Source organism: Salvelinus namaycush, chromosome 12, assembly GCF_016432855.1.
Source record: "Salvelinus namaycush isolate Seneca chromosome 12, SaNama_1.0, whole genome shotgun sequence".
Lineage (NCBI taxonomy): Eukaryota > Metazoa > Chordata > Actinopteri > Salmoniformes > Salmonidae > Salvelinus > Salvelinus namaycush.
In genome coordinates, this window is record NC_052318.1 from 30,512,114 (window position 1) to 30,539,592 (window position 27,479).

The 27,479-nt window shown below is 44.5% G+C and overlaps 1 protein-coding gene across 1 annotated transcript; it reads left to right on the forward strand.

Moving 5' to 3' along the window:
- On the forward strand, positions 1–27,143 carry sptbn4a (spectrin, beta, non-erythrocytic 4a). The gene is made up of 21 exons (XM_039006074.1): positions 1–129; positions 12,632–12,895; positions 13,283–13,513; positions 14,681–14,770; positions 15,029–15,307; positions 15,502–15,632; positions 15,864–16,068; positions 16,347–16,592; positions 16,883–17,017; positions 17,443–17,684; positions 19,176–19,314; positions 21,642–21,726; positions 23,363–23,443; positions 23,477–23,592; positions 23,809–24,252; positions 24,808–25,241; positions 25,445–25,508; positions 25,642–25,889; positions 26,104–26,274; positions 26,426–26,468; positions 26,814–27,143. The coding sequence occupies exons 1-21, from the start codon at positions 1–3 to the stop codon at positions 27,141–27,143; spliced, it is 4,107 nt and encodes a 1,368-aa protein (XP_038862002.1).
- The last annotated feature ends 336 nt before the right edge of the window (positions 27,144–27,479 follow it).

Genomic DNA, 27,479 nt, shown 5'->3' on the forward strand with positions numbered 1-27,479 from the left:
ATGCTTATGGGTGCGGGACGAGACACGGCGCGGGATGAGGCCCAGAAGCTTCACAGGAAGTGGCTGAAGCACCAGGCCTTCATGGCCGAGCTGGCCCGCAACAAAGAATGGCTGGCCAAGATAGAGCAGGTGAGTGGAAAGGAGAGGGGAGAAGGAGGTGGGGGGAGGTCAGAGAGAGCAGGTGAATGGAGAGTGCAGGGGAGAGGGTGGTGGGGGGAGGAGGTCAGAGAGAGCAGGTGAATGGAGAGGGGAGTGGAGAGGGTGGTGGGGGGAGGTCAGAGAGAGCAGGTGAATGGAGAGGGGAGGGGAGAGGGTGGTGGGGGGGGGGGGGGGGGGTCAGTGAAAGCAGGTGAGTGGAGAGGGTGTTAAGGGGAGGTCAGTGAGAGCAGGTGAGTGGAGAGGGTGGTAGGGGGAGGTCAGTGAGAGCAGGTGAGTGGAGAGAGTGGTACGGGGAGATCAGAGAGAGCAGGTGAAGGGAGGTGGGGGAAGGTCAGACAGATCAGGTGAGTGGAAGGTGCAGGGGGAGGGTAGTGTGAGCACATGATTGAGAGAGGGTTTGTGCTTGGGGAGGATAGTGTGTGTGTGTGTGTGTGTGTGTGTGTGTGTGTGTGTGTGTGTGTGTGTGTGTGTGTGTGTGTGTGTGTGTGTGTGTGTGTAAAAGGGATGGTCACGTCGGCAAGACACATTAGGCATATTGGGGGGGTTGTCATTACTCCGTTTTGATTACTCAGCCATGAGTAAACTGTAAACAAATATTGTTATATGCTTCTCTTTAGGACATCCTGAATTTCAAGTTCAAGGTTATACACGTGAAAGCATTGTTGTTATGCTTTCTGCATAACTGAAGCAGTAAACCCTGGGCAATGTATTTTTCCTATTGCCTATTCATCTGCCCATGCTATAGCTACATACTAACATTGGATTATATTTTACCAGTGTGTTTCTTCCTCAAAGCATTTATTATCAATAATTGGATGAAACGTGAACATCATGACAGTTAGTGGGCTATCTATCAGACCTGTGTGCTACTGTCAACATACAATCCATTCATGGCCTTATTTTATGAATATACCAACAAGTCTGTATTAATAGCGTAGTACTGTACAACATGCAATTGTTTGTATGGTAACTAGAGAGGCAGTAAATGCTGACATCCCAGTTCTCTGGTGCTGTTTTATCAGTGAAGACAACCCATACCTGGGTTGGGTTCAATAGAGAGAAAATTTTCAAAACTGGAAGGTACTACTTGAACTTGTCCAATAAGAACAAGCCTTGGTGTTACTGTGTGCCCTACTGACCCCGATCCAAGTGTTCTTCAACCACACTGCTGCAGAGAAGCCTGGTGGGAGGCTCATGTGGGTGCTCCACGTTTGAATTAGTTGATTTACCTCGGAATTCCAAATCAACCCCTAGCCCATACACCTAAGGCACTCAGCCAATCAGAAGGCCAGGTGAGGCAATTGACATAATACTGCCATACACAATCCTTTCAGATCTACAGGGACTAGGGCTCGATTTAGAATAAGTCTACCCATTCCAGGAAAAGGTCTACTGTATGTAGAAACCTTTAGTTTGTAAAAGTCTTCACCCCAAGTAATTCAATTTAGGGCCAGGCTATACTGTGAGAATTAGCTTATCTAGCCCACATGCCCTTTTGAATGCTCTCTTGACCACTATTGTTTATTTAGGCCTATCAAGAGATACATGTAATCGAACAAGTCACTGCATACAAATACCTTGGTATTTGGATGGACAATGACTTATTGTTTAAAAAAAACATACGGATGAGCTTGTTAAGAAACTAAGATTTAAAGTGGGCTTTTTTTACAAAACAGGTCTTGTCTCTCTCTAGTCAGCAGGAAGCAGATTGTGCAGTGAACCTATCTACCTGTTCTTGATGAGAGTGATACTATTTATCAAAGTGCAACTGCCTCTACTCTTAAACCCCTGCATGCCGTTTCTCATAGTGCCCTTTGTTTTATCACAGGAGACAGTTTTATTACTGTATTCTTTACCAAAAGGTTGGTTGGACCTCTTTAAAGTCACGTAGATCACATCATTACGCTCTTTTTGTTTACAAAGCCCTGCTCCACAAGCTTCCGACTTACCTAACTTCACTATTAAGATTTAAAATGACAAGTTATCAAACCAGTTCATAGGGTTGGTTAACTCTGGATACTCCTATGTTTGTCAGTGCAATTGTGTCGTGCTGTATTTTACTTGTTTTATATTGTATTCAATTTTTTTGTTCCATGAAATTGTATATTCAGGGCTCCCTTCAAAAAGAGACACTGGTCTCAATGGTGACTCCTTGCTAAAATAAAGGTAAAATAAAAAAACTAAATAAAAATAGATTGGATGTGAAAACATAGACTTACTGTATGTAGGACCTAGCTAACTAATTATTGTGGATAACACCATTTTGAAAGCCTTAAATGTCTGCTGGATGTCTTAGCCTTAAAATTGTATCAAAATGTATGTTATTTTCATGCATTTCCCAGCACTCTTACCTTTAATTTTCGAAGACTTTTGCAATGTCCTGTGCTTTCTTGCAAGAACGTGATTTTAACCTCAGTTGGAATACCTTCACGATTGACATTTCAATGGATTTCATTTCAATGATTTAATTTATTCCGGTAAATCTGTTTTGATATTGTAGCGGTTTACTGAAATTATTTATTCATCGAGCTCATCAGCAAGGTATTTATCTTTTTGCTCTCACATTTCGTAGAATATTATGGCATGATAAACTGAAACACCTCTAATTTACGAAAATTGCTTTGTTGATATATATCCCAATGCAGAAGTTTTATATCAAAAGGGCATATTGATAACAAATGTTATATACACTACCAGTCAAAAGTTTTAGAACACTTACTCATTCAAGAGTTTGTCTTTATTTTTACTATTTTCTACATTGTAGAATAATAGTGGAGACATCAAAACTCTGAAATAACACATATGGAACATGTAGTAACCAAAAATGTGTTAAACAAATATAAATATATTTTATATTTGAGATTCTTCAAATAGCCACAATTTGCCTTGATAACAGCTTTGCACATGCTTGGCATTCTCTCAACCAGCTTCATGAGCGAGTCACCTGAAATGCATTTCAATTAACAGGTGTGCCTTCTTAAAAGTTCATTTGTGCAATTTCTTTACTTCTTAATGCGTTTGAGCCAATCAGTTGTGTTGTGTTATACAGAAGATAGCCCTATTTGGTAAAAGACCAAGTCCATATTATGGCAAGAACAGCTCAAATGTGCTAAGAGAAACAGTCCATCATTACTTTAAGACATGAAGGTCAGTCAATGCAGAAAATGTCAAGAACTTTGAAAGTTTCTTCAATAGCAGTCGCAAAAACCATCAAGCGCTATGATGAAACTGTCTCTCATGAGGACCGCCACAGGAAAGGAAGACCCAGAGTTACTTCTGCTGCAGAGGGTAAGTTCATTAGGGTTAACTGCACCTCAGATTGCAGCCCAAATAAATGCTTCACAGAGTTCAAGTAACAGACATCTCAACATCAACTGTTCAGAGGAGACTGCATGAATCAGGCCTTCATGGTCGAATTGCTGCAAAGAAACCGCTAGTAAAGGACACCAATAATAAGAAGAGACTTGCTTGGGCCAAGAAACACGAGCAATGGACATTAGACGGGTGGAAATTTGTCCTCTGGTCTGGAGTCCAAATTGGAGATTTTTGGTTCCAACCGCTGCGTCTTTGTGAGATGCGGTGTGGGTGATCTGATGATCTCCGCATGTGTATTTCCCACCGTAAAGCATGGAGGAGGAGGTGTTATGGTGTGGGGGTGCTTTGCTGGTGACACTGTCTGTGATTTATTTAGAATTCAAGGCACACTTAACCAGCATGGCTACCACAGCATTCTGCAGCGATACGCCATCCCATCTGGTTTGCGCTTAGTGCGACTATCATTTGTTTTTCAACAGGACAATGACCCAACACACCTCCAGGCTGAATAAGGGCTATTTTACCAAGAAGGAGACTGATGGAGTGCTGCATCAGATGACCTGGCCTCCACAATCCCCCGATGGTTTGGGATGAGTCGGACCGTAGAGTGAAAGAAAAGCAGCCAACAAGTGCTCAGCATATGTGGGAACTCATTCAAGACTGTTGGAAAAGCATTCCAGGTGAAGCTGGTTGAGAGAATGCCAAGAGTGTGCAAAAGCTGTCATCAAGGCAGAGGGTGGCTATTTGAAGAATCTCAAATAAAAAAATATATTTTAATTTGTTTCACACTTTATCGTTACTACATGATTCCATATGAGTTATTTCATAGTTTTGATATCTTCACTATTATTCTAAGATGTAGAAAATAGTAAAAATACAGACAAACCCTTGAATGAGTAGGTTGTAACGGCAGCCTTCCTCCTCGTCTGAAGAGGAGGTGTAGCAGGGATCGGACCAAGACGCAGCGTAGTTCGTGTTCAACATGTTTAATAAAAAGACGATAAACATGAACACTATACAATACAAAATAACAAACGTGGCAAAACCGAAACAGTCCTATCTGGTGCAGAGAACACAAAGACAGAATACAACCACCCACAAACCCCAACACAAAACAAGCTACCTAAATATGGTTCCCAATCAGAGACAATGACTAACACCTGCCTTTGATTGAGAACCATATCAGGCCATACATAGAAACGGACAAACTAGACACACAACATAGAATGCCCACCCAGCTCACGTCCTGACCAACACTAAAACAAGGAAAACACAAAAGAACTATGGTCAGAACGTCACATAGGTGTTCTAAAACTTTTGACTGGTAGTGTAAATCAAAATTATATACCACTGAGAGGTTATATGTTATAGCAGAGATTAAACGTGAGGTGATGAATGAATGTCTTATTGAGGATATGAGAGCCTCTCACCATACCATACGTATCAGAATGCTCACATGGCCATCTTGCTTGTCCAGTGTACGATGCAATAGTAGGCCCCCCTTCATGAGCCTGATGCTGCTCAATGATGCTCAATGTTCTGCCCTGCAGTCAAAGGCAAATGGGTTTTCTAGAGGGTCCAGGTATTAGGCCTTTTTAAAAGCATATGTCTTTGTTTATTCTTGATGTGGCTGTAAAATGAAATTGGATTATATTATAAATAATGCATGAAATAACTGATCAATCCAACTAATAATAAAAGTAGTCAGAGAGCAGCCGTACCAAACATTGGTAAATCGCGATCTCTCCAACACTGAAAAATCTTTGGAAAGACCAGGGCCATGTTCAGTAGGACACAAGGTCATGGAACATTTAGATATACATATATTTGGAGAACAGACAAACCTCTTTGCCTTGTAGAGTAAGGATTGGAGCTGGTTCTCAAATGGTTTATTTTTAGGAGTGAGGATGTCTGTTGGTAGAGTAGACACAGTATAATATGTACATGCATAAAATAGCTCAGTCATAATCAGTATTGGATGTTAGTGACATACATTTAATACCTGTGATAGATATAGTATCTTGGATAAAAGCATCTTACAATTAAGTATGATTTGTTCATTATGTACATACAGTACATCTACAAATGGCTGTGAAATGTCTACTGGTGTCACAGAGAGGCCCTCGCTCGAGCTAGAATGACAGCTAGCTCAAAGTGGAAACGTAATGAAAAAGGATACCTGCTCTGCTTCAGAATCATCAGCATATTTGTATAGCCTTTCATACCAGATACCAGATAGATACAGTACAAAAGTACATTAAAAGAATGGACACAGAAGATGTCTGCTCTGTCTGTGGTGACTGTATCCACAAGGCTGACTAGCGGGGTTTCTCAAGGGCTCTATGTCTCTGCTAGCCCCACGCAAGATGTGTTTCAGAGACCCTCGTGTCTTGCTACTCTCGAGAACATCACTTAATCGGCCCCCACCTATCCTTCCTCCTCTCCCTCTCTCGTTACCTGAGAGACCGGGGAGAAAAGATTATGCTGCGTTCTGCTGCGATTTGAGAACTCTCTGTCCTTTTGGAAGGGTTCCCGCCCCGGGCCAATTCCTCTGCTCTCCCTCAGTACTTACTCAGCAGATGGGCCTGAGTCCCAGCTTGGAGCTCTGAGCTGGGACTGGGCCTGAGCTCGGAGCTCTGAAGTGGGGCTGTCTCAGTAGAGGCCTCTTCAGTCCCGTGGGGATGCTTGTCTGTAACAAAGAGAGGACTCTGGGGTTTACTTAAGGCTGACCTTGTGGCAATGCTTTGCCAATGTCAAATGCTGTGTAAACATAGAAAAACACTGTGTAAACACAAAAACACCTATCCCTCTGGAACACTTGATACTGTCAAACAAAAGCATACGACAGGATCACATCACATCCAGTTGATGTCCTTGGATTCGGTCTAGTGAACATATAACAGTTGAGGTCTGTTGTTGCTGTTTTTAAGGTGTTGGTTTTGCGAGCGAAAAATTAACCATGCACTAGCCTTTTAGTCAGAATCTACAACTGCGTCAGTCACACGTTGTTTTGGTTGCCCGGAGTAGTACCTAGAATCTATCTGCACACCCACTTGAGAAACCATGTAGCTGCACCTAGCTAGCTGTATGTAAAGTATCGTTATGGTGATGTCATGGATTAGTTTAGCATCACAATATACCTGCCAATAGGGTAATTAACAGCAAATGATTCAAACCAGGCCTCTGATGGCATTGTGGGTGTGCGTCTGTATGTGTGCGCAGGCACGCGTGTGTGTGCATATCCATGTGAATGCCATGTTTGTGAGAGTGTGAGTGCCTATTGATTTTCATAGGCTACACATACGGTGCATTCTGAAAGTATTCAGACCCCTTGACTTTTTCCACATTTTGTTACGTTACAGCCTTACTCTAAAATGGATTAAATAACAAAAAGTCCTCAGCAGTCTACACACAATACCCCATAATGACATAGTGAAAACAGGTTTTTAGAAATTGTTTCAAATTCATAAAACCACAAATAGAAATACCTTATTTACACAAGTATTCAGACCCTTTGCTATGAGACTCGAAATTGAGCTCAGGTGCATCCTGTTTGCATTGATCATCCTTGAGATGTTTCTACAACTTGGTTGGAGTCCACCTGTGGTAAATTCAATTGATTGGACATTATTTGGAAAGGCACACACCTGTCTATATAAGGTCCCACAGTTGACAGTGTATGTCAGAGCAAAATCCAAGCCATTAGGTTGAAGGAATTGTCCGTAGAGCTCCAAGACAGGATTGTGCCGAGGCACAGATCTGGGGAAGGGTACTAAAACATTTATGCAGCATTTAAGGTCCCCAAGAACATAGTGGCCTCCATCATTCTTAAATGGAAGTAGTTTGGAACTGCTAAGACTCTTCCTTGAGGTGGCCGCCCGGCTAAACAGAGCAATCGGGGGAGAAGGGCCTTGGTCAGGAACGTGACCAAAAACCTGATGGCCACTCTGACAGAGCTCCAGAGTTCCTCTGTAGAGATCGGAGAACCTTCCAGAAGGACAACCATCTCTGCAGCACTCCACCAATCAGGCCTTTATGGTGGAGTGGCCAGACGGAAGCTACTCCTCAGTAAAAGGCAAATGACAGCCCGCTTGGAGTTTGCCAAAAGGCACCTAAAGGACTCTCAGACCACGAGAAGCAAGATTCACTGGTCTGATGAAACCAAGATTGAAATCTTTGGCTTGAATACCAAGCGTCACTTCTGGATGAAACCTGACACCATTCCTACGGTGAAGCATGGTGGTGGCAGCATTATGCTGTGGGGATGTTTTTCAGTGGCAGAGACTGGGATACTAGTCGGGATCGAGGGAAAGATGAACAGAGTTAAGTACAGAGAGATCCTTGATGAAAACCTGCTCCAGAGCGCTCAGGACCTCAGACTGGGCCAAAGGTTCACCTTCCAACAGGACAACAACCCTAAGCACCGAGCCAAGACAACACAGAAATGGCTTCAGGACAAGTCTCCGAATGTCCTTGAGTGGCCAAGCCAGAGCCCGGACTTGAATCCGATCGAACATCTCTGAAGAGACCTGAAAATAGCTGTGCAGCGACGCTCCCCATCCAACCTGACAGAGCTTGAGAGGATCTGCAGAGAAGAATGGAAGAAATTCCCCAAATACAGGTGTGCCAAGCTTGTAGCATCATACCCAAGAAGACTCAAGGCTGTAATCGCTGCCAAAGGTGCTTCAACAAAGTACTGAGTAAAGGGTCTGAATACTTATGTAAATGCACATTTTCAGGGGGGGGGTTTGTGTACATTTGCAAAAATGTTTAAAAACCTGTTTTTGCTTTGTCATTGTGGGGTATTGTGTGTAGATTGATGAGGGGAAAGAAATGATTTAATCAATTTTAGAATAAGGCTGTTGCGTAACAAAATGTGGAAAAAGTCCAGTGGTCTGAATACTTTCCGAATGCACTGTATAGCGCATGAGTGTTTATATAGTATTTTTATGTCTGTGTATTTTATGAATATGTGTGCATATGTGTTTGTTATTGTGCTTCTCAGTATACAATGTATTTACATAGGTGTGTGTGCCCTGCACATCCCCCCTCTCCTTTTCTCTATCTCCTTTCTCCTCTCACTCATACCTCCCTCTCCTCTTTTCTTCTTTCTCTCTGTCCTCCTTTCTCCTTTCTCCTCTCCATTTCCTCTCCTCCCCCCACACTGATTTCTCTTCTTCCTTCTCTCTCCCTGTGTGTCAGTGAAGCCAAGGGAGAGGAGAGAGATCTAGCCTGCTTTCTGCTGGCTCTGCATTATGCGAGGAGGAGAGAGTGGCAGAGAAAAAGAGAGAGAGAGGGAGAGAGAGGGAGGGAGAGAGAGAGAGAGGGATTGAGCAATGGCAGCAGTTAAGCATAGAGGCTGTGCCAAGAGGAGGAATGCAGCACTGCATTATGAAAGCCAAAGGATAGGTCCAGCTATCTCTGAGAAAGATATAGGAGAGAAACATACAGCAATATTTACAGGATGAAATATGTTATATTCTGGGTTATTATGCATGTCCCTGCAAGGTATAGTCTATAGCAGCACCAGTTATTTTCATTTAGCAGGGTATTTAGAATAAAGGACCAATTCTATTCAGGCTTCTCTTCTTGAAAACTAACATTGCACTAAGCAGGTCTCTACTACACTTATGGTTATGAAGGTCTACTACGTGTGTATACAGTACAGGACTGTATGTCATTTTCACTGCACAATTTCCTCTGGCTCCATACGGCTGACTGACATTCAGTGGTCCTTGATACTAGAGATGATGAGGAAACGTCTGATATGAACGCTTGTCATAGGAAACACCTCCTGTTCCTCTCAGTCGGAGCATGGGAGGAGACTGTGCATTAGAGAATCTATTTCAGGAGAGCTGGAGTAGAGCCACAGAGAGAGCCTCATATATATATATATATATATATATATATATACACTGCTCAAAAAAATAAAGGGAACACTTAAACAACACAATGTAACTCCAAGTCAATCACACTTCTGTGAAATCAAACTGTCCACTTAGAAAGCAACACTGATTGACAATAAATTTCACATGCTGTTGTGCAAATGGAATAGACAACAGGTGGAAATTATAGGCAATTAGCAAGACACCCCCAATAAAGGAGTGGTTCTGCAGGTGGTGACCACAGACCACTTCTCAGTTCCTATGCTTCCTGACTGATGTTTTGGTCACTTTTGAATGCTGGCGGTGCTTTCACTCTAGTGGTAGCATGAGACGGAGTCTACAACCCACACAAGTGGCTCAGGTAGTGCAGCTCATCCAGGATGGCACATCAATGCGAGCTGTGGCAAGAAGGTTTGCTGTGTCTGTCAGCGTAGTGTCCAGAGCATGGAGGCGCTACCAGGAGACAAGCCAGTACGTCAGGAGACGTGGAGGAGGCCGTAGGAGGGCAACAACCCAGCAGCAGGACCGCTACCTCCGCCTTTGTGCAAGGAGGAGCACTGCCAGAGCCCTGCAAAATGACCTCCAGCAGGCCACAAATGTGCATGTGTCTGCTCAAACGGTCAGAAACAGACTCCATGAGGGTGGTATGAGGGCCCGACGTCCACAGGTGGGGGTTGTGCTTACAGCCCAACACCGTGCAGGACGTTTGGCATTTGCCAGAGAACACCAAGATTGGCAAATTCGCCACTGGCGCCCTGTGCTCTTCACAGATGAAAGCAGGTTCACACTGAGCACATGTGACAGACGTGACAGTCTGGAGACGCCGTGGAGAACGTTCTGCTGCCTGCAACATCCTCCAGAATGACCGGTTTGGCGGTGGGTCAGTCATGGTGTGGGGTGGCATTTCTTTGGGGGGCTGCACAGCCCTCCATGGGCTCGCCAGAGGTAGCCTGACTGCCATTAGGTACCGAGATGAGATCCTCAGACCCCTTGTGAGACCATATGCTGGTGCGGTTGGCCCTGGGTTCCTCCTAATGCAAGACAATGCTAGACCTCATGTGGCTGGACTGTGTCAGCAGTTCCTGCAAGAGGAAGGCATTGATGCTATGGACTGGCCCGCCCGTTCCCCAGACCTGAATCCAATTGAGCACATCTGGGACATCATGTCTCGCTCCATCCACCAACGCCACGTTGCACCACAGACTGTCCAGGAGTTGGCGGATGCTTTAGTCCAGGTCTGGGAGGAGATCCCTCAGGAGACCATCCGCCACCTCATCAGGAGCATGCCCAGGCGTTGTAGGGAGGTCATACAGGCACGTGGAGGCCACACACACTACTGAGCCTCATTTTGACTTGTTTTAAGGACATTACATCAAAGTTGGATCAGCCTGTAGTGTGGTTTTCCACTTTAATTTTGAGTGTGACTCCAAATCCAGACCTCCATGGGTTGATAAATTTGATTTCCATTGATCATTTTTGTGTGATTTTGTTGTCAGCACATTCAACTATGTAAAGAAAAAAGTATTTAATAAGAATATTTCATTCATTCAGATCTAGGATGTGTTATTTTAGTGTTCCCTTTATTTTTTTGAGCAGTGTATATACACACACACACACACACACACACACACACACACACACACACACACACACACACACACACACACACACACACACACACACACACACACACACACGAACAGACAGACAGACAGACAGACAGAGAAGGAAAAGCTTTGATCTCTCTCTGCACATCTATCTCCTCGTACAGCTCACATCATGCACAAAGCCCAAGATTTAGAAGAAGAAACCCTCGAGTGAATGCAGGGAACTGTTGTGCTTAGACAGACAGACCAGAGGTGTATTAGGGCTTTCCATGCATTATTTCTTTCAGGTCAGCCTGGGGCTAGGTTTTGTTATACACCTGCCTCTGTGCGAGTTAAAGCCATTCAAGGCACCAGCCTTTTGGCATTGCCAGGGCTATTGTGGCTTTGCTCATGAGTTAACATGGATTCAGGGACGAAGATCAGAAATGAACCACACACTTGTTATAGCCCAGAGTTTGAACAAAATATTATGGGACATTTGGGGTTGTCTTGGTGTTGCCTTAACAGGTGTTTTTGACCAGACACAACATTGGCGGTCAATAAAAGGGTGTTTGTTTACCCTTTCCCGAAACAACCTTTTAGTTAGGAGTCATGACCTTTAAACAGAGACAGTGCTGTGGCTTTCTGTGGTGATTTCAAAAGATGATGCTTTGGATCTCTGGGACCCCTAGCCTTTTATTGAGGCACTGTAGACTTGTGTGTAGACACAGATGATTTCCATGGAATTCATGTGAAAGCAACCTGAAATCAGCCTGATTGCAAAAATTGCCCTAGCTTTGTGCAATCTCTGCTCCCGAGTGGCGCAGAGGTCTAAGACACTGCATCTCAGTGCTAAAGGCATCACTACAGACCCTGGTTCAAGCCCAGGCTGTATCACATACGGCCATGATCGGGAGTCCCATAAGGCGGCGCACAATTGGCCCAGTGTCGTCCGGGTTGGGGGAGGGTTTGGCCGGGGTAGGCCGTCATTGTAAAATAAGAATTTGTTCTTAACTGACAAGCCTAGTTAAATTAAGGTCAAGTTAAAAAAAAAAATGGCCATGATAAACATTAGTTTGATATGACGGATGGTCAAGTCACTTATGCATAGGCAGAGAGACATGAAACATTGTCTATGCTTCAATCTGCTGCAGTCATCTTGCACATTTCACACTATGCTTTGTTAGTAAGAACTGATCTTATTTGGCTTGGGTTTAATCATTTGATATTTTCTGGCATTATGCACAAAATAGTAATATTGTATGGAGATTGTGTAGCCTGTATTTGAGAGATTTTCAGGACACTGTACTAAATGAGGAAACAATCAGCACAGCTAGTGAGTAACATCCCTCCAAGGGAAAGTTGACATTATACTAGTGTACATGTTGGAGGGAAGCCTTACATCTCTCAGTTGAGAAATATAACTGTTCATTGCTTGATTTAACATATGAGTTTGAGGTTATCACAGTATCAGCAGCAGAGCAGCTTTACAGTTACGACAATGGTATACGATAATACAGCATGTCACCTGAACTTCCTCAGCTTATATTTAACTATTCAAACATTAAATTAATTGTTGGCCATGTAAGTGGCCATACTTAGGACAAGCTAAACTAAGAAAATAACTTTGGTAGGGTATATATGTAACCACTGTTCTCTCTCCTCTTCCCCTATATGTGCCTTCAGGAGGGCCAGGAGCTGATCGATGAGAAGCCTGAGCTGCGTTCGGTGGTGCAGCAGAAGCTGGAGGAGATCAGGGAGTGCTGGACGGACCTGGAGAGCACCACCAAGGCCAAGGCCCGGGCTCTGTTTGAGAACAACAAGCCAGAGCCGGTGGTGAAGAGCTACTCAGACCTGGACCACCAGCTCTCTGGCCTGGAGAAACAGCCCCCCCAGCTGGAGCAGGCTCATCACCTACCCACATTCAACGAGCAGCTGCATAAATTTCAGGTGTCAATTTATTGTTATAGGTTGCTTTTCATGATTTTTGCTATGGCAGTTATTTTGTGACAACACATTTCAACTCATTTTATATTAATTTATGTAATATTTCAAATTCAAATGTCTGTTAATGCTATAGAAGCCGTTGTTGTTGACTTTTACATGCCAAGTTCCCTGCCATCAGACACTAGGCTGGTTGTCGACATGAAAGAATGCACCGTATAGTTTGTTCTTAAAGCCAGCTAATCCATTACATTGCATAACATTGAAACACAACACACACAAGAAAATAGCTCAAAGTGCTGTTCAAACCCATGTGCTGTGTGTTTGGGCATCAGTCTCTCATCATCTATTCCTAACGTGACCTCCTCTTTCCCCCTGGCTGGCCTCCCTCAGTCTCAGATGGGGAACTTGTACAAGGACGTTGGGGAACTAGGGTCCCTCCAGGGGGTGTGCCTCCCCCAGCGAGGCAGCCTGGTGAAGGGTGGGGAGGGAGAAGGGGGCGAGCAGCCAGCCGTAGTAGAGACCCGCATCGTGCGCCTCATCGAGCCCCTGAAGGAGAGGCGACGCATCCTGCTGGCCTCCAAAGAGATGCACCAGGTCGCCCAGGACCTGGAGGAAGAGATAGTGAGTGACTGACACACTTCATCACTCCCTGGTGCCTCTAGCCTTTCTTTCCCTATGTTGATTGATTTAATTTATTTGACAATTTTTTTAATTTATTACATACGAGTCAAAAGTTTGGACACACCTACTCATTCAAGGGTTTTTCTTTATTTTTTTAACTATTTTCTACTTTGTAGAATAATAGTGAAGACATCAAAACTATGAAATAACACATCATGTAGTAACCAAAAAAGTGTTAAACAAATCAAAATATATGTTATATTTGAGATTCTTCAAAGTAGCCACCCTTTACCTTGATGACAGCTTTGCACACTCTTGGCATTCTCTCAACCAGCTTCATTAGGTAGTCACCTGGAATACATTTCAATTAACAGGTGTGCCTTGTTAAAAGTTCACTTGTGGAATTTCTTTCCTTCTTAATGTGTTTGAGCCAATCAGTTGTGTTGTGACAAGGTAGGGGTGGTATACAGAAGATGTGGTAAAAGATCAAGTCCATATTATGGCAAGAACAGCTCAAACAATTGAGATGGTTTGGGATGAGTTTGACCAAAGAGTGAAGGAAAAACAGCCAACAAGTGCTCAGCATATGTGGGAACTCCTTCAAGACTTTTGGAAAAGCATTCCAGGTGAAGCTGGTTGAGAGAATGCCAAGAGAGTGCAAAGCTGTCATCAAGGCAAAGGGTGGCTACTTTGAAGAATCTCAAATATAAAATATATTTTGATTACTTCTAACACTTTTTTGGTTACTACATTATTCCATATGTGTTATTTCATAGTTTTGATGTCTTCACTATTATTCTACAATGTAAAAAATAGTAAAAAATAAAGAAAAACCCTTGAATGAGTAGGTGTTTCTAAACGTTTGACTGGTACTGTACATAAGGGCGCTCCAGCCGGTGACACCTCCACATGCACAATATACTTCCCTCTCTCCGTGGCATCTTTCCCTCTCTCCCTCTCTCCACCTTTATCTCTCCATCTATTCTGTTATTTTCTGTCCTATAGCCTCTTAAGGTCTTTAATATGCTTTTCTAAATAGTTCTTATGTTCTGTGGTCAAAGGTTGACGATGTCTCCCATTCTTTATCAATTAAACCATCAGGGTCTCCTCTCAATGAGATAGGTATGTACAGACTGTCACTGACCACAGTTTGATGATTTGTTATAGCTGTGGATCCAGGAGCGGCTTCCTCTGGCCTCCTCTAAGGATTACGGCAACAACCTGCAGAGTGTTCAGCAGCATGTCAAGATCAACCAGGTGAGAGACAGATGACCTCTATATGAGCACACAACACTATCTCTTCACAGCACAGCATAAACTCAATAACTATCCCTGCTCATCTCAGACCTAACTACAGTCCCCACACAACAGGACACACCGCCACACATTTTTATAAAGGAAAGCAAAAATGTGAGCTCTTATTGGACAAATTCAGATAATGCCTTCCAATTTCACTCTGTTTTGAGCCGTTTTTACCCAGCTAAACATGACCCCTGGTTCTTATTGGCCCGTCAGACACTGCAGAGGGATCTGCAGGGGCGCCAAGCACGGGTGGAGGAGGTGTTGGACCGGGCGGGGATCATCGCCTCTCTGCGGACCCCTGAGGTTGACTTTGTGCGTGAGGGGGCGGGGCATGTGCGTCAGGTGTGGGAGGTGCTGAGGCTGGAGGCGGAGAGGAGGTCTGTGATGCTGGATGTGGTGCTGCAGGCCCAGCAGTACTACAGCGAGGCAGCCAAGGTGGAGTCCTGGCTGGCAGGCCAGAAACTGCACCTCATCAATGAGGAGAAGGGCACGGTACGCATGGTATCATGAGATTGAACTGGCAGGGTGGGTATGAGACTGGCCCGTTGGTTATTAGTCCACAGTGCTCCCGGAGGACCTTTACCATGATTTGCCTAATGTGCCTGTTTTTTTTTTTTTACAAAAAAATGTACATGTATGGTTGATGGTTTGGATTTTGTCCCTAATATGAGGTCACTGTTGTGTAGGACGAGGAGAGCACCCTGCAGCTGCTGAAGGAGCACCTGGCCTTGGAGGCGACACTGGAGAACTACGCTGAGACAGTGGGCATGCTCTCCCAGCAGTGTCAGCGACAGCTGGAGCTTGGGCACCCAGACAGGCACGGACAGTCACACCCAGGCTCAAACTACATCTAAACACATGCTTCAATGATACTCCAACTCATACCCACAAACAACAGCTAATTCACTGGTGGAATTTTACCATAGACCACACAGAAAATAAAATGGCCTCAGTTTGTATAGGCTACTAAATTTCAGTGAATGATCTGTTATTTTACTGTCTACTGTGTCAGTTTCCCTCTCAATATCCCCCTCTCTCTCTTTGACAGTGAGGGGATCACCAAGCAGCAGTCCCACATAGACCGTCTGTATGTGTCTCTGAAGGACATGGTGGAGCACAGGAAGACCAAGCTGGAGCAGCAGTACTGGATGTACCAGCTCAACAGAGAGGTGGAGGAGTTAGAGAAGTGGATCACTGAGAGGGAGGCCGTTGCCAGCTCCACTGAGCTGGGTCAAGACCTGGAGCATGTCACGGTCAGTCTATCTATCAATCAATCAATCAGGCAATGAATCAATCAATCGACGATGGATGGTCACAATCAGTCCCTGGCGAATTACATTGTCATGTGTTTATTCAATAAACATAATTGTTGTGAGTAGTTGAGTGTTTCAGCAAAGTGCACCATAAAAACACAACTGAATGACACAAAATAAAGTGCAATAGAAATGACAAATGGAATGGAAATGTGAAATACGATACCTGACCTCTATAACTCTGGTCCCAAGCTTATTCTGGTCTCTCTCTCTCACAGATGCTACAGGAAAAATTCACCAAGTTCTGCTCAGAGACCAACAGCATAGGCCAGCAGAGGATGGAGCAGGTGAATAAGATGGTGAATGAGATGATAGACTGTGGCCACACGGACGCGGCCACCATAGCTGAGTGGAAGGACGGACTGAACGAGTCATGGGCCGACCTACTGGAGCTCATGGAGACCCGAAGACAGATGCTGGCAGCATCACACCAGCTGCACAAGTTCTTCACCGACTGCAAAGAGGTACAGCTCAGTGTTTCTCCAAGATTATTTTCTAGGTTCCCCAAGAGTATTTTCAATAAGCAGAGGGAAACATAGCTAGGCAGGGAGACCTGACCTGCCTGTACAATGGTGGGAGAAACACTAGTACGGTTCGGCTGGATTTATATTAGATTACATCAAACATCATAGTGGTTGGAGGTGCTGGTAGACAGTGTAGACACTTAGATTTGTGAATATCCCGGGTGTGAGGTTGTATTTGTGAGGGTCTTGTGATGATGATGCTGTCTGTCCTGTGTTGTGCTGTGCTGTAGGTCTTGGCTCAGACTGCGGGGAAGATGAGGCAGTTGCCAGAGGTGAGGGCGTGCCAAGCCAGCATCGCCAACCCTGCCACCCTGCAGAGGCTCATGCTCTCCTTCGAGCACGCCCTCCAGCTGCTCGTCTCACAGGTATTGGTATTTGATTAGGATCCCCATTAGCTGTTGTGATAGCAGCAGCTACTCTTCCTGGGGTCCACAGGTGAGTGTAGATGAGGTGATTTGGTGAAATGTCCCCCTCTGACCTTAGAGGACTGTCAATGCACTTTGGCTCTCCTCTAACACCATTCACTCAAATAAGTAATGCTCCTGGAGGGCATGAGGATGTTATAGATGTTAACCCCAAGATACACAGCGCAGTAAATAGAATACCAATATGGACACAGTGGCAAAGATGAAAGATATTGTGTGCCATATGTACCATATGACTGGAGTCATACTTTTGCCTCAACCCTAGCTAGCACACCTGATTAACCTGGTTGTATTCTAAACTGAAGACCAACCATGATTAGTTGATGATTTGAAATGACAGAGGCATGTCCTATGTTGTATTCCAGGTAAGGCAGCTGCAGGAAAATGCGGCCCAGCTGAGGACCATCTATGCCGGAGAGAAGGCTGAGGCCATCATGAGCAAAGAGCAGGAAGTGATGTCAGCATGGAAGGAGTTACTGGTTTCCTGTGAGGCCAGTCGTGTGCAGGTCACCTCGGTGACAGACAAGGTGCAGTTCTTCTCGGTGGTGCGCGAGCAGCTCATGTGGATGGAGGGCATCATGGGGCAGATTGGAGGGGACGACCCCAGGTAAGTAATGGAAGGTCTCCTTACCTGAACTAAATGCTAATTGTCAGCCATTTTGATAATCTCATAACTCTGATACTTGACTTGATAAATAGGCTCTTCTTAGTTTAAGGATAAAAAGGAAATGCATCTGTAATGTATATACTGAACAAAAATATAAAAGCAACATGCAACAGTTTCAGCGAGTTACAGTTCATATAAGGAAATCAGTCAATTGAAATAAATAAATTAGGCACTAATCTATGGATTTGACATGACTAGGCTTGGGCGCAGCCATGGGTGGGCCTAGGAGGGCATAGGCCCATCCACTTGGGAGCCAGGCCCATCTACTGGGGAGCCAGGCCCAGCCAATCAGAATTAGTTTTTCCCCGCAAAGGGCTTTATTACAGACAGATATACTCCTCAGCTCTCCGGGTGGCTGGTCTCAGACCATCCCGCAGGTGAGGAAGCCGGATGTGGAGGTCCTGGGCTGTTGTGGTTACACATGGACTGTGTTTGGGAGGCCAGTTGGACGTACTGCCAAATTCTCAAAAATTACATTGGAGGCGGCTTATAGTAGAGAAATTAATGTGAAATTATCTGGCAACAGCTCTGGTGGACATTCCTGCAGTCAGCATGCCAAATGCACGCTCCCTCAAAACTTGAGACATCTCTGGCATTGTGTTGTGTGATAAAACTGCACATTTTAGAGTGGCCTTTTATTGTCCCCAGCACAAGGTGCACTTCTGTAATGATCATGCTGTTTAATCAGCTTCTTGATATGCCACACCTGTCAGGTGGATGGATTATCTTGGCAAAGGAGAAATGCTCACTAACAGGGATGTAAACACATTTGTGCACAAAAATAAGCTTTTTGTGCATATGGTACATTTCTGGGATCTTTTATTTCAGCTGATGAAACATGGGACCAACACTTTACATGTTGCGTTCATATTTTTGTTCAGTATAGATATGTTATCTTCTATTTTAGTAACCATTTCAGGCACCCCTAGTTGATCTAATACCTTCTTGGCTTGCACATACTGTAGATAGACCCATTCATGTTATGCAATAAAGCTGTACTTAGTTTAAAAATAAAATGCTTCGTCACCTTGACCTAATTTCTTTTAATATCTGCCATTCAGTTTAATTTGGTTGTGGGAAATAAGGGAAAAAGATGTTGTTTTTGTTTACAGTATTTAAGTAGTCCTCATTTATATTTAAGGATACATCACATACTTAACTCTACTTTCTTTAGCTGCTTTGTCAGAACCCACTAGTCAAGCACCTGGCTAACATTTCACACATACTCTTTTCACACTAGCTGAGCTGAGCCGACCTGTACTTCGCAGGCCTGGTTACAGTATGTATCTACAATACAGTTGCTAGAACCATACTGGAAAGTATGATATAGGGAAAATGGTAATAGGTCCGTCTCTTCACTCTTCTTTTCTGACATTTGCATTTTGTGCTTCCCTCCTGTCTGACGCTGTCCTATGGGGTGGCTTCCGCCAGGGACTCGTCTTCTGCAGAGGTGATGATGAAACAGCATGGTGAGCTGAAAGCCAAGATGGATGGCCGTAGGAAGACAATACAGCAATGTGTGGAGCTGGGAAAGATCCTGCTGGCCGCAGGCAACCCAGCCTCTGAGGAGGTCAGCATCACATATAACTTCACCTACATAAGTATACAGCAAAACCACATTACACTGAATCTGTATGCACCAAAACCGCACATCACATCACACTGTATGGATCCAAACCACACTTCACATCACACTGTATGGATCCAAACCACACTTCACATCACACTGTATGGATCCAAACCACACTTCACATCACACTGTATGGATCCAAACCACACTTCACATCACACTGTATGGATCCAAACCACACTTCACATCACAATGTATGCAGCAAAACCTCATTACACACTGTACCCACCTAGCACAAAATGTTCTGAGAACCATATGTTTCTTAGAGCTTGGTGACAGCGTGGTTGTCCTATGTGGTTTTTTCATACAACCTTCCCACAACTTTCAGGGAATGGTGCAGGATAGTTGCTTGGCTTTGGAACATTCTCAGCACATTTAAGGGACTTGACAAAAAAATTAATATTTTCTTGGTATTTCATTATTTTAACAGAATATTTCCTAAAAGTTCAAACATGGTTACATTTAATTTACAGTTTGGTAATGAAATGTTCTCCAACTGGTTTGACATTGGGAATGTTCTCAAATAGTTCAGAGAACAACTTTCTTTTGTGGGAATTTCAGTACTTCAGCATAACGTTTCCTGCCGGTTTCCTCATGGTTCTAATTAAAGTCATGTTCTCAAATTGTTCTAAGAGCGTTAAGAAAACTTTACATAAAAACCACAAGAAAATGTTAGTAATGCTCAGATGAAGTTCTAAGAATGTTAGTTAAAAACATATACATTCTGTTCTAAGCATCAACAAAACTATATCATGTTAAAGCTGTTATATGTAACTTTTTGCGATTTCTCCATAGTGCATCTTTATTAAGTGTGTTCAGGTGTGTTGGCTGCACCCTGTTTGAGTAGACGTACAAAAACATTGCACAGCCGTCCAAGTGGCGCAGTAACCCAAGGCACTACATCGCTGTGCTTTAGGTGTCACTACAGACCCGGGTTCAATCCCAGGCTGTGTCACAACCGGCCATGACCGGGAGTCCCATAGGGCGGCGCACACTTGGCCCAGCGTTGTCTGGGTTAGGGGAGTAATTGGATCGCAAATGGGTATCATGAAAGTTGGGAGAAAAAGGGTGTAGAACACAACAACAACAAAAAAAACATGTTATAGCTAGCTCCATCCTGGTGGCGCAATGGACTAATTCCATGTATGGAGAACAGAAGATTATTGGTTTGAATCTCACTGATGCCGTGGAACAATAACAAAATAAATGTGTTCGTATGATTAAAGGATAAGTAAATGAATTTCCATGTGTCTTATCTGTGCTTGGAGTTCAAAAATGTTAACCCAAAATAAGCTAGCAGTGTTATTAAAAGTCTTATTAAAACATTCAGTGAAAGTTTTAAGGAAGTTATTAAAAACCCTCCGAATAACGTTCTCAAAGCCTTAATATAACCTCCCAGGAAAACTTTCAAGGAACCAAAGTAAAACATTTTCAGAACCTCCCTGCAACCTAAACATAAATGTTTCCAGAACAGGCAAAACGTTCACTTCTGTTCTCAGTATGTTTAAAAAGTATTCTGTTTTACCGGTCGGGAAACTTATGGCTTCATTCCCACAACTAATGTGAAACTAAAAACATACGTTCCCACAACTTCCAAGGAACCAATGTGCCAGCTGGTTAGGCAGCAAAACCACACTTCACATCACACTGTATGCAGCAAAACCACACTTCACATCACACTGTATGCAGCAAAACCACACTTCACATCACACTGTATGCAGCAAAACCACACTTCACATCACACTGTATGCAGCAAAACCACACTTCACATCACACTGTATGCAGCAAAACCACACTTCACATCACACTGTATGCAGCAAAACCACACTTCACATCACACTGTATGCAGCAAAACCACACTTCACATCACACTGTATACAGCAAAACCACACTTCACATCACACTGTATGCAGCAAAACCACACTTCACATCACACTGTATGCAGCAAAACCACACTTCACATCACACTGTATGCAGCAAAACCACACTTCACATCACACTGTATGCAGCAAAACCACACTTCACTCATGCTGTGTTAGTTAAAACCTGTTGCAAAACTACAAAAAATGAATAACTAAAATATTATATTATATTATGAATATTGTGTAGGTTTGTCTTCAATGGAGGTGTATCACTTAAACCTCACATGATGATGAATATAATTCCCTGTCAAGACTGACTTCAAATGTTTTAATATATTGTCGTTGCATTCCATTTGTTGTGATCTTGAACGCTCCCCAACCGTCTCTCTCCCCCTCTTGACACAGATAAAGGAGAAGTTGGATGCGCTCCTGGCTAAGCAGAAGGATCTCTCTGAGAGATGGGACAAACAGCAGGAGAAGCTGCAGCGCAGTGAGTGACTCACTACACTGGCAGGCACCGTGGAGGGAGCACAAACAGCTTTCAGGCAGCACTGCAGAAATCTTTATATGGAGGAAGGAAGGGCTTGTGTTCGAGAGTACTGGTTTTAGATTGTGCCTCAGAGCAGGCATCTTCACACTGCACATTTTTTGTGAACAACATGGCTTTCACTATGAATATTTATGTTTGTGTGTGGGCTTCAACAATAGTTTCAACGTGACTAGACTACACACTAAAATAAATAGTTATATATAGTACCAAATAAGGGTTATTTGGCTTGTTACCATAGTGGACCCTTTTTGGTGCTATTTTGAACCATTTTTTGAAGTTTCTACAAAGAACCATTCTCATAAGGTCATTTCCTGGGATTCTACAAATAACCAGTGCATTTACCTGGAGCTAACTCTGCAAATAGCAGTGCTATTCCATAGGTGTTATTATTGTGTTAATTGACAAGTTGAATCACGTTTGCTAGCTATAGAACAGCTGGGGGACCCTAAGGAAAGAATTGGGAACCACTGATTTAGTCACAAGACACCGTAACTGTCCATAGTCATATTTAAGTATTGATGTAAGACATGACATAACACAACAGATTAGATAAACTGGAATGACATTCTCACTCACGGTTGCACAGAAAGAGCTTAGCGCAAACAACGCCCCAAAATATTCAAATGAGCCACCGCCCCTACATTTGAATTATCCCTAAAAGATGAGTCATTATGGTTCAAAATAGAACCATCAAAATAGAACCATCACCTCTTAAGGATCAGCCCCTTTTTAAAAATGTTCGCCTAAAATGACATACCCAAATCTAACTGCCTGTAGCTCAGGCCCCGAAGCAAGGATATGCATTTTCTTGGTACCATTTGAAAGGAAACACTTTGAAGTTTGTGGAAATGTGAAAGGAATGTAGGAGAATATAACACATTAGATCTTGTAAAAGATAATACAAAGAATAAAGCAACAATATATATATATATTTTTTGTACCATTATCTTTGAAATGCAAGCGAAATGCCGTAATGTATTATTCCAGCCCAGGTGCAATTTAGCAGTGTATGTGCAAAGTTTTAGACTGATTCAATGAACCATTGCATTTCTGTTCAAAATGTTGTATCAAGACTGCCCAAATGTGCCTAATTTGTTTATTAATAACTTTTCATGTTCAAAATTGTGTACTCTCCTGAAACAATAGCATGGTATTATTTCACTATAATAGCTACTGTAAATTGGACAGCGGAGTTATATCAGATATGTCTATGTCCTGGGAAATGTTCTTGTTACTTACAACCTCATGCTAATCGCATTAGCCTACGTTAGCTCAACTGTCCCACAGGGGACCTGAAGAAACATATTTTCTAAGTGTGTAGATTACACTTTACAGAACAGTACAGCCATCAAATACATCTGATACAACATCAACACAAGACCTAGCCGATTCAGAGCTGAGATAACCACGCCAAACTCAGACTTTCATGTAAATCATTAACTTATGTCAATGGAAGACCCATTCATGCCCATGCAGCATAAATGTGTACAGTATATGAACATCGTCAATGTTCAAAGACTTTGTTATAATAAGGAATATCGAGTTAAGCATGCCTATCTCTTCTTCTTTCCTTCAGAGAAGGATCAGTTCCAGTATGCCCAGGAGACGGTGAAGGCGGAGGCCTGGCTGAAGGCCAAGGAGCCCCTGATTAGCTCCAGCTCCTCCTCTAGGGTGGCTGGGGGGGCTGGAGGAGATGCCCAGGCCCAGACTGATGAGGTGGAGCAACTCATCCTCCGCCACGAGGCCTTCCGCAATGCTGCAGCCACCTGGAAGGAGCGCTTCAGCTCACTGAGACAGCTCTCCAATGTAAGCCTTTCTTTAGATAGATACAGACAGTCTACTTAAGGATTTACTTATGTCTGTTGTCTAACATATCCATTAGGATTTTGTTAAACAAGGGTTTAATTAGATATTTGATTCAATAATTTATAGGACACGTCTTTGCAGTACATGTGCAGTAAACTTGCTAGTTGTTTTACTGTTACATTTGAGGTTGCAGTTCACTTCAATCTCTTCTCTCAGGCAGAGAAGCTGAGAGAAGAACAGAGCAGCAAGCCTTCCCCAATGCCACTCTCCAGTCGGAGGATGTTCCCATCATCCTGTCTCACTCCGACCGTTCCTCTTGCTACCTCAACTCTGCTGAGACAGACGGTCCAGGTGCATATTGAGCCCAGGCCCAAGCAGACCAGTCTGGAGATGTCTGCCTCTGCCTCCTCTGCAGCCCAAAGGTTGGGTTCTACCATAGCCAGCTACGCTCCTGTCATAAATGGCTCTGGTTACCATGGACTGGACCATCAGAGCATCAGCGGGGGATTGGAGAGTTCCAACTACCCTGGACTGAACCATCCGGGCGGTGGAGGAGTGGACAGCAGCTCTAGTTACCTTGGAGGGAACCATCAGACTGGCCCCCCGCCAGTGGATAGTTCTGGCTACCTTGGACTGAACCATCAAAGCAGTGGGGGTATGGTTAGTCCAGGCTACCTACCTCAAAACCAAAGCAGTGGGGGTATGTGTGGTCCAGGCTACCTACCTCAAAATCAAAGCAGTGGGTGTATGGGTAGTCCAGGCTACCTGCCACAAAATCTAAGTATTGGGGGTATGGGTAGTCCAGGCTACCTGCCGCAAAATCAAAGTAGTGGGGGTATGGGTAGTCCAGGCTACCTGCCTCAAAATCAAAGTAGTGGAGGTATGGGTAGTCCAGGCTACCTGCCTCAAAATCAAAGTAGTGGGGGTATGGGTAGTTCAGGCTACTTCCCGCAAAATCAAAGTAGTGGGGGTATGGGTAGCTCAGGCTACCTTGCACAAAATCAAAACAGTGTTGGTATTGGTAGCTCAGGCTACCTTGGGCAAAATCAAAGTAGTGGGGGTATGGGAAGTACTGGCTACCTTGCACAACACCAAGGTAGTGGGAGTATGGGTAGTTCAGGCTACCTTGCGCAAAGTGTTGGGGGTATGGGTAGTTCTAGCTATCTGCCTCAAAGTGGTGGGGTCATGGACCCCAAAATGGCATATGCGTGGCAGCATCTGAAAGCTGACTGCATGCAGCCCAGGATCAACCACATGCAAAAAGCTGTCAACCCCCTCCTGGAGGCCAGCAGGGCGCAGAGGGAACAGTTTGGGGACATCCCCATGGTGGACATGATCGGGCCAGAGTCTGGCCTGGATCTCCTCCACGGCAGGCTCCAGAGGGACCCCCGCGGCAGCCGCTCAGACCCCCAGATGGACCACCTGCGGCGGGAGAGGGAGTACAAGCTAGGTCGGCAGACCTCCAGCGAACAGGAGATTCAGGCGCGGCTCAACGAGCTGCCAATGATTGTGCGCCAGGAGCGCTATAGGCGACGCCTGGAGAGGCAGTCGTCCAGCGAGCAGGAGGGCAGTGGGAAGGCGAGGACACCGAGGCAGGACGACTCCAGCGACATGGAGTCAGCCAAGGAAGGCTCCGACAAGCGCTCAACGTGAGTCCAGGACTGCCTGGTCATAACCTCAGCAGTTCTTCACTGTGCTGTTTGTTTGTGGAAACTCATTTAACAAGCTCATTACAAAAACAGTTATTACAATTTGCACTGTCCACCATGATCCAAAACCATTGATTTGGAATGTAGAGTATTGATTATATTCCCTGTTTGGGTGACTCATGGCAGAAACTGTGTCATTGCAGAGAGAAGAGAGCCACCACCATGGCTGAGATTGTGGAGCAGGCCCAGGAGAGAGAGGCAGCACAAGTAAGTTATTTCACATGTACAGTATTTAACAGTATTTCGTATTTTGTTTTTGTATAATGAAGATTGTTTGTGAGGCCACACAGGCCTGCTTTTCGGATTTCTGAATGACACACCTCTCTCCTGTTTGTTCCAGGCTCGAGGGGAGACGTACCGCCCCACCAGCAGCCTCTCAGCACCTGTGACCTACGAGCGCCCGCGCGCCCGAGACCGCCCCAAACCCCGCAGGAGACCCCGTCCCAAAGAGCCTGAGGAGAAGCGACGCTCTCGCTCGGCTCCGGCCCAGAGTCCGGCACAACTTCTGCCGCCCTCACACACTGCCCATAACGAAGGCTTCCTGTACCGCAAACACGACTTTGAGGGCCACCAGAAGAGTCCCAGCAGGTGGGCGTCCACCGACTCAGTTACACACACCACACACCACGCAGACAAAAGTTAAAAGGTTAATGTAGCTAGATCACAAAATAATATGTGTATATACAGTACTCTATTGACACACTATGACACACATATTGACACACTATGAGTTCACTTTGGAAGAAAGTAGAAACGTGCATAAGCAGTTGCCCAACAAGCTGTTCTTGTTCTTGTTTTGCAGTAAGTCCTGGGTGAATTTGTATTGCGTGTTGTCAAAGGGAGGGATCACTTTCTACAAGGACGCCAAGAGCACCACCACACCTTACAATGAAGAAACCCCACTCGACCTGAGCGTCTGTATATGTGATAGCACCATAGGATACAAGAAGAAGAAAAATGTCTTCGTTATCAAGTATGGCTTGATGAAGAGGATATTTTTTTACTCCACCTTATTCCTTATTTTAGCATATAATCATTTTCTTCACCTTAAAACATTTGAGTGACCAGAGGATAGACTCTTGGTACTTCCAGTAACAATGTCTCTCTCCTTTCTTCTCCAACAGGAAAAATGATGGCAATGACTATATTTTCCATGCAAAGGATGAGGTAAGAATGCCTGTGATGAAATTGAATGTTTCATTTAATGTCTTAACATCAATGTTTTATTCCCATTAGAGAGCTAGATAGGCCACCCCTCTGAGCAGAGTTCCTCTCTAGGTTTCTTCCTACAGTAGGTTCTTTCCTTCTAGGGAGTTTTTCCTGACCACTGTGCTTTCGCTTGGCTTTGCTTGTTCTTTGGGGTCTAGGCCAGGTAACCGTAAAGCACTTTGTGACAACTGCTGATGTAAAAAAGGACTTTAAAAAACACATTTGATTGATTAAATTACTGGTCCTGCTTCTTGGTTTTGTGGAAACCCTGACAATATCATGTCTCTGGGTGCACTTTTGCAGGAGGACCTGAAGGCTTGGGTCACTAACATCACCACCAGTATAACTGAACACGAGGAGATTGCCAAGTGGGACAAGCCCACCACCTCGTCCACAGATCCCGACCGCTCGGAGAGGAAGGAGAAGTCTGAGGGCGACGCAGACGCCAGGTCAGAGAGGTCTGAGATGGGAGGAGAGGTGGAGGAGGAGGAGAGGTCAGAGAAAGAGAGGTCTGAGAAGGGAGAGGGGTCCAAGAAGACGGGAGAAGGCTCAGAGAAAGCAGACACGTCGGAGACGGGTGAGAGGGCAGAGGGAGGGGCAGGGGGCTCCAGCACGTCAGGGAAGAGCAAATGATCCCCGCTGAGTGGAGGAGTGGACTGGCATTCAACCATCTAAAGCCCCCCCCCCCCCTCCTAACTTTACCCTACGACACCAGACAGTGCTGAACAAGAGAGACGGGGGGAGATGTGTACATTTCTGTGCATATTTTCTCTCTTTTTCTCTCTCTCTATCTCTCTGTCTCTCTCTGTGACATCCTGAGGCTTGGGTCCTAATGTTAACTGTGACTGACTGATCTTTCAGCCCCTCCCCCTCCCCCAGGCAAAATACATCAATACTTGCATTGCATTGTGGCCCTTGCTGGTAGGTTGGAGGATAGGGGAGATTAACCAGCGCCACTGTGTGGTCACA